The 8,387-nt window shown below is 39.9% G+C and overlaps 1 protein-coding gene across 1 annotated transcript in view; it reads left to right on the top strand.

Moving 5' to 3' along the window:
• The window catches only part of mdga2a (MAM domain containing glycosylphosphatidylinositol anchor 2a), a 151,752-nt gene extending 145,742 nt beyond the window's left edge, over nucleotides 1–6,010 (top strand). Inside the window, exons 17-19 of the mRNA XM_015036406.1 lie at nucleotides 3,293–3,423; nucleotides 3,669–3,765; nucleotides 5,231–6,010. Of these exons, the coding sequence (XP_014891892.1) occupies nucleotides 3,293–3,423; nucleotides 3,669–3,765; nucleotides 5,231–5,319 (317 nt within the window). The 3' untranslated portion in view covers nucleotides 5,320–6,010. The remainder of the gene's footprint in view (nucleotides 1–3,292; nucleotides 3,424–3,668; nucleotides 3,766–5,230) is intronic.
• Nucleotides 6,011–8,387: the final 2,377 nt, after the last annotated feature.

The following is an 8,387-nucleotide window of genomic DNA, read 5'->3' as shown; positions in this document are numbered from 1 at the left end:
TACTGATGACCTAAGCAGTAGGCTACAGTGCAGCAGGTTGCCTTTAGAGGTCAACTATTTTATAAATTTGGCCTTTTGCAAGAACAATGGAGCTGGTCAGAGATGATTTGAAGATGGATGGAGCTAACTACAAAGCAATGTAGGAAGGAAATATGTTGGATACTGCAAACAATTTGAACCTAAAGTGGAAAGAGGAATGTTGACCCTAAACCGTAGTATCTTTAAAATGGCCCAGTGAAAGTTCAGAAAATCTGGTGGAAAAGCTGTCATAATACGAGATCATTTGATCTTCACAAACTCATCTCCATTCAGTCTCATTGAATTTTCTGATCCGTTTCCCAAAAAGAATTGACAAAAGAATGTGATTTCGTAAGATATTTTTGAAAACCATTTTCTTCCCATTTGCTACATTGGAGTACTTTGGTTTGTCACAGAAAAATGCATTCGAGTTTGTGCTCATAATATTAATAATATTAGTGAAAATGTTAAAAAGTTCAACCAGAAAACGTTTTGTGAAACACTGTAGAAGGTCTTTTTAAATGTTACATCCAATGAAAGTTCCTATCTATGCTTTTTCTATCAACCCTGCTGTTTTTATGCGTTTGGGTCGTTCTGTTTAAGGAAGTCGAAGCCAGGATTCGGTGCAGTCGTGCTGAAAACCACAATCAGTCAATATAGCGAGCTGCCTACACACCGAGGAGAACAGCGGCATGGCGTCAAAGAAACTCCTCCGTAGTTTGCTTGCGGAGGTATACCTGAGACAAGGTCACACTCAATTACTGAGCCACACATCAAAGTTTGACTTTGGAGCCCACATCGGATTCTGCTTATAGGATTAAGTATCCAGCAAAGCACAGTTGGTGCGTCTGTTCAAAAGCCTGACCTTTTTTAGTAGCAATAACTCTTTTTTTTTTATTATTTTTCATTAGCAAGTATGATGGTACTGCTTCTCACTGCACCTCTCTCTTGTCTTCGGTGTGTAATTAAACATCTCCAGGAGCTATCGCTCACTTTTCACCAGACTCACATCTTTTAGGTCTCGCATCTCTTTAAAGTTCACAAGGCTGCCAAAGGTACTATTTAAAAGAAGAAAAAAAAACAAAAAAACAGGTACAACAAAGAGTATACAACGCACGCCTTTTGTTCAGGATGTGATGACACTGACATAACCACCTACATCATGACGGGTTCAAAGAAAAAGTGAGCCCGCTTGCTCAGCAGGAAAACCTCCTACATCCTAAACACTCCAACAGGAGATGAAACCGCGGGTCATGTTTTGTGCGGGAGCTCATCTCTCACAGGAGATTGTGCTGTCGTTGGGGAAAGTGTGCGCTGTGCTGATGAGACACTATGAACAGAGACATACAGTGTAGCTTCCCCTCAATTTCTCACATAGATATGTTTTTTTTTTTTTTTTTAGCAGTAATGAGACACCTTGCTGAGGAAAAGATGTATTAAACCCAAGGCTGCCGTTGCAGCTGCTGCAGCTTTGGCTCGCCGGTTCCGCCAGTGCTTAGATGCTTCTTTCCAAGCCAGAAATACGCCACACTTAAGACTCGCTCGACCTTAAAGGAGTGGTCATGTTGGGCTTCACAGTTGGTTTTAAAGCTAACCTCATTTGGACCTTTGGAAGCCGCTCCTGCTGGTCCGACTACAAAAGGAGAGTGCTTGCTTTCGCACATGCAGCTTGGAAAATAGAATGAATTATATAAATAAATTGCACAATTGGTGTGTTTCAGAGGAAGGGTAAAGTGGTTGCACTCAGTGTCATCATCTTCCAGTTTCATATCAAAGCCTGAGGCCAGACAGGAGGTTTCTGTGAAGGCAGGCTTCAGCTCAGACCTGGCATGTAGGGTTTTCTGTATCAACAGGAGCCAGTATTTCTGTATAATGCTACGGGTTTGGCTTAGGAAAAATCACCCGAACTGAGTGGAAAGAGTTTGATTCAAATGAAAAGGAACCAACCATATTTTTTTTTATCCTCTGGGAATAAACCTGCTTTAGCCACATATATTCTCAACACACGTCACCCATAAATATCAATATGACCAGATTATCATTAGCTACAGAATAATGATTCACTTGCAACACCTAATAAATGCATCGATTCATACGACCCGAGTTTAACCTTTGTCACTGCTTGGCTTTGCTTTGTGTGCAAGAGAATATAAATATTTCAAGAGACTGGAAGCAGAAGATATTATAAGTCTTAAATTCCCATTCAAATGACTGCGACCTGAATACACAATCAAGTCTTTGTGTGTGGGAGCAAGATTGAGGAGCTTTCACACGTCTCTGTTTTGATCCTTTTTCATTTGTCACTTAGAAAAATAAAAATCTTGTTTTTATGGCTTCAATTCTGACCAAAAAGCTCATTTCCGCTATCCTTCAGTGTTAAAGTGCAAAGGTGTTCACATACCATGATGCGGTCACTACCATGCTTCACTATAGGGATCATTTTAACCCACAAATAAACTAGTTGCTTATAATCATAGTCTTGTATCTGGCCAATTTGAAACCTGACAGTAAAAAGATTACAAAATGTCTACTGTTCTTGCAGATTCTCTTAATAAAATCGATTAAACTGTTGGTGAAATGTCTTGCTTGACTTGGCTGTAAAATCAGCTTTCAGATCACAGCTGGTGCCTCATTTAGTTTCCCGTTTTATTCTTCATGGAAGCGACTCTGCATTTGGTTGCACTCGGTCTTGGAAAACAACTTTGTCTTGATAAAGTTCTCGTGCCTTAAGTTTTGCTTGTTACACGGAGATGATTTGTGGAACGTTTTGAGCAAACTAGTGTTTCTCTAAAGTGTGTTGCTGCTGTGGGGGCTGGTGGACAAAACAGAGCAAAACCGTTCGTAGCGTACGCGGCTATTAGAGTTTGGAAAAGGAAGACCTTGGACTAAAATGCACATTCGAGAGACAACAGACTAATTGCATCCCTTGGATAGTTTATTTTATTGTTTGCTTGTTTTTTAACACCTTCGCTTGGATTCCAACTAACAAATGAAAACGCATAAAAACAAGGCAGTCGGGGGGGTTTTTTTTATTATTATTATTATTTATTTAGTCTAGCCCTGTGTGTGGGCATCTCTGTACCCATTTTAATGAAATGATGACAGACTAAAAATCCAAAAATCCACACAGTTAGTTCACACAGCTGAAACCTTATAGGTGGTAAAGATTGTTTGGTGTTTTAGTAATAATGATCCACTTAAAGTAAGTATTATTTCACTGTGATGCATAGCCTAAGAAAGCTTGTCACTCTCTCTCTCGCTCTGCTTCGCCCAGGAAAACTTAATGCCTTTCTAAAGCAAAAGGGCCAAATGACCTTAGAGGCTCCTGTGTGGTCACTAAGTGGTAACCAAGGTGACCGGTGGAAGCAGGCCAAAGTAAGCATCCATCCCACATCGTCCTTCCAGGTGAGACAAAAAAGTAATCAATCCTGTGAGCGCCCTTTATCTGAGTCTCTGCCTGTGTCTATAAATTATTTGTTTTCTGCAGATGCACATGGAACTAGAAACAAAGTGTTATGTTTTGGTGTACCGTACTTTGTAACTGAATCATCTGTTACCTGCTCACACATTTTAATTCGATACTATTTACACTGTTTCACCAACATCTGGGACCTTCTGTAATGATAAAAGTTGTTTTTTACTCTCTGTAGGTTGTTCTCGAAGGCATCCGGGGCCCAGGAATCGAGGGGGACATCGCCATCGACGACATCACGCTCGAAGAAGGGGAGTGTCGAGATCCACCGCCCAGTGAGTAGCACCCGCCGGCAACCTTTCTTTCTTCCTATCTGAGCTCCACATTCTCTGCTTACATCGCCAGACGTACTTGAGATTTACAGAATCTAATCTCAGACAGTTGGCAGCGCCGGCCCAGCCTCTCATGGAGGGAACATGGTTGCCACAGCAACGAGGTTGTAATCACATGAACGATAGCCGTGCTGCTGGCCGAGTGGGGCGCAGTAATTGCACCTCAGGAACAAACAAGACAAAAACAGAAAATGGGCCGCAGAAAATGGCCGGCAGTTGACAAGGTCATATCGTCAGCCGGGGAAACGCTGCTGCTGCTGCTGCTGGTGCTTTGATTTAATTCTTGTTATTCATGGCCGGAAAGAGAGTTGAGCTTAAATATTTCACAAACAAAAGCAGGCCCATCTATTATGTCCATTTATTTAAGTGGCAGAAAAATAATCAAAAACACAAATCAAGCAGAAGCTAATCTGGACTGCCAGATGCATTGCTGCTGTTACTGCACTGTTTTTATTTTACGTTCCTATTTATTTGGATCCATTGTGCTTAGTAGTGACAACATTAATTCATAGAAAGTGAAAGGACCGGTCCCCCAGATTAAGGGTAGAGGATTATGAATTATGGAATTCAATCTCAGATGATGAATCTTACATGACTTTGGGTGATGTAAGAGAGAAAATTGAGCAGCTTCTCAGAAGGAACTAAAATGAGGTGATTTCTCACTCATGTTATCCTGGTAGTAAGCTTCAGAAAAGCTGATAAAGACTCAAGTTTAAGTGTTAAAGAGAATAGTTTGAGGTTTGGGGTATCAAGTATTTGTTTCAGAAGGAAAGTTTACTATTATTTATATATATAGATGGTATATAGATGGTAGTTTAACGAGGTCCTTGCTAACTAGGGTACTTATTTTTATTTAGAACAAATATGGTTAAATCTAACACAGGTAAATACTTGGGTTAGTATACTTGTAAATCTAATACTTTACAAGTAAAGCATTAGAGGTATATGTATATCTGATATGTTTTTGTGTTGTTAAAACAGAAAGCTATAGCTAACAAAAGCTATTAGCAGTTTCCAGTGTTGTACCTCATGCTAGCAGCTGAAAGATATTGAAAATTACTCACTAGAAGTATTAGACAATCAAAAAATGAAATATATTTTTACTTAGTTTTCTGTGGAAACTGTTTTTTTTAAATTATTTTAAATGTCACTATATACAAGCTAGCTTCGCAACACAGCTAGCTGCTACAGAAGGTTAGCAAACGATCAGTTTAGCATAGTCAGTCTGGAAGTCTCGTTTTAACTCAGAATAGCCATGGATAAGACTATGTGATTTATCTGGATTTTAGGCTATAATATGTTTGCTACTGTTACAGCCATGTTGTATTACACTCCTTAAAATGTGTCCTTTAGTCTTTTTCAGTATTGTGCATAAAGCTGACAGTTCCTTTTTGTTCCCCTTGTTTAGATATCAGTGCCAATGCTCTGTCCACATCCTCCCATATATGGTTGCTTTGCACCACCTTGGTGCTGACCCTCCTGGAAGGTCAAAGGTGACCCCTTTTCTTCGTCATCTCGGAGGAGAGAGTTCAGACCCACCGTCTGTGAGCTATACCCTCAGCATCCAATCACCAAAGATTCATGCATACTGAAAGCATCAGGGTCCCTGGAAGGACCATGGACCACGGGGGGGAGGGCGGGGTGGAGTTTGTGAAAGCAAGACGAGGCAAAAAGTAATAAAGAACACACGCTACGTTTCCATTTGAAGAGACCTCTTTTATGTAAAACACTCCTCGATGCAGGACTTGGGATGATTTTTATGAGCACAAGAAAGAGGAGTTTACATGGGTTGAGGGAAATCAGTTTGCGAAGCACAAGCATCCTTTTTGCGGAGAATTGGAAAAAGTCTTTGGATGGCAGCGGAACAGACATAATGCTGACTTTTTGAATTTTGAATACCTTTTCCCTCCTTTCAAGTAGGTGGAATCAGACCATTCCTTGTGTATCTTTATCTTCATTTTCTTGCGGTAGATGCCGATTGCAACCGTTTTTGTTGTCTCTCTAGCCCAGCCTCACACCACACTTTGGCATTTCTTCATCTGCTTGGTGCTCTTCTGTAGAAAACCCTGGAATCTGACAACATTTAGTTATGTCTGCTTATTCCCCTGTAGCTGCCTACATATCTGATAACACTGTGCTCACGAGTCCAAGTGGCCAATGGACAGTGTGGTGGCAGGGAAAAAGAAAATAAGGCAGAACGATCAGCAGAGTTGTACACAGCTAGTTCAAATTTAGGGGGGAAAAAAAAAGAAGCAGCGAGATGTGTTCAAAAAGAGTTTGGAAGAGAAGAAACAGGCAGGGAGGGAGAGAGGGATCCGTTTAGTGGCCTGCCTGTGGAAAAGAAGCCACTTTACTTTCTGCCATGAAACAAAAGTGCCTTCAGATTACAAACCGAATCGTGAGCCTGAGTGTTGATCAACATTGAACAAGTCTCTGTTCATGTTTCTTTTTGATGGGCTATTTTCTATCGTTTCTTTCGCCCCACAAGTGCTGAAGGGAAGGCAACGCGTGCTCACAGGGAGTACAGAGGTGGAGCTGCTCAGTGATTATATTCCCCATGGGACAGTCCGTTGCCTGTGACTCCATGTGTGCGTGTGTGTGTGTGTGTGTGTGTGTGTGTGTGTGTGTGTGTGTGTGTGTGTGTGTGACATGCCTGAGCTGTTGCATTTTTTATTTTTTTTCTTATTTAACGTGAGGGGCAGCCAATCGGCTACCACACGTTCAGAAGCAATGTGGATGAAAAACAGAAACAGTGAGGCTGTGGATTTGTTTTTTCTTCTTCTTCTTCTTCTGGAAGACGGTTGAAGATCAAGCAAGTGGATAAAGACATCTCAAGGAATGAATACCCCACTTTCTTCTCATAATCCTCCTTCCCTGTGGGCGAGTATTTTTTAAACAAAAGAGAGAGAGAGAAGAGCAACTGCTGAATAAAACATGGAGTTGTACAGGGAGGGAAGTAAAAACTTTGGGACCGCTGGCTCCTCGCCAGGGTGGCGCGGCTCACCCGTCTCCACCCCCCATTTATATGGAACAATATCGAAATAAAAAAATAAAAAAAAGGGATAGTGACCATAATAATAGTCGAGATATTTTATTACTCTAGCGAGAATGTTTCTCTGCTTTTACACAAACTGTGAAGATTGACTGCGGAAGATCTACCTGAGACCATAACCTTAACCAGCGGGGTTTTTAAAAAATGTATTATAAAAACAAAAAAAGAAATCAACAATATCAAGAGTTCCGTTCATTGCTGGTTTTTGAGGACTTGTGTCTTGTTTCTTTCTTTCTTTAATTCTTTTTCTTTTCTTTTGTTTTTGAAGGTGACTTAAACTTCCTTTTCTCTTCTTGTTGTCTCCCTTTGCATTGTTGAAATATCAAAAGCCGACGGAAGCATAAGGAGCAAACCAATTCGGTACATGTATAACTTGTAAATGTTCAAGAAGTTCTATTCAAAGGTTTATGATAAATGTTTTTTGTTGGAGTACGGGAAGCACAACCTACAGTTAAGGTCTCGACAATATAATATTCCTTTATATTTCTCAACACATGTGGGGCCTACTCTCACGGATTCAGGCTTTTCGTCACCCAAGTCCGTGTTCGACAGGAAATTTTGTCCATTTTCTACTTATAGTTCATATTTATAATGCCGCCACTGCAGCCGAGAGCATAAATGAAAAATCTCCATGAATGCAGACGTGGTTCAAACATATGTAGCCTCTTCAGTAAAAGCCTGGATTAGTCTGAGTAGGGTGTGTCTGTGTGTGAGCATAAAGCTGTGTACAATAGTTGTTATAAGAAACTGAAACATGTAAAGAAGATAAATATGCTATAAGCAAAACAGAGCAGGATGACGAGCATTTCAGGGCATCCATACAATAATGTTTTGGTCTGTATGATATTATCAGAGAAATATGTTTATCAAAGATTTTATCCATAGATTTATGTTTCTGTTTGTTCGTTTTTATTATTATTATTATTATTTTAGACATTTTCAATTTCAGATCACACTGAATGTATATGAAGTTCTTGGAAGTTTTTTAACCTTACACTCTGACTAGATGTAATGTTTTACTAAATCACGTTTTTGTTTGTTTTGTTTTTTTCCGTGTGCTTTTTATGATGCAGACTTTCTAGTTTATTTGACGCACCATAAAGCATAAAAGATTTGTCTGATGACGACTTTGAAGCAGTTTTCTCCAAAACTACGAACTCAGTTTTTTTTTTTTTTTTTTTTTTAACTGCTTCATTTAATGGGAGGGAGAAAAAAAAGGGCCAAAGTATCCATGCAAAGTCACTGTTATTGGTATCAGTATGAGTTTATTAAAAAATATATGCTTTCATACCCGTAAGCCGTACACCAGACTGGCACATAATGGCCACAACAGCCCCTTTTAAAACATAAATGCTTCAACATTTGATTCAAAGATTCCTTTAGGTAATGAGTGATTTCTACATTCTGGGAAACTGTTTTCTACCGGTACCAGTATCATGCTACTAGCATAGCCTACGACTGAAAACAAGTGAGAAAAAGCAGTTTTCCAACAACCACAAAATCTTTTAACCAT

The sequence above is a fragment of the Poecilia latipinna genome, unplaced genomic scaffold, assembly GCF_001443285.1.
Source record: "Poecilia latipinna isolate Pla-1442-1.1 unplaced genomic scaffold, P_latipinna-1.0 Scaffold368, whole genome shotgun sequence".
In the NCBI taxonomy this organism is placed as follows: domain Eukaryota; kingdom Metazoa; phylum Chordata; class Actinopteri; order Cyprinodontiformes; family Poeciliidae; genus Poecilia; species Poecilia latipinna.
This window is presented reverse-complemented; position numbering and strand designations above follow the sequence as displayed.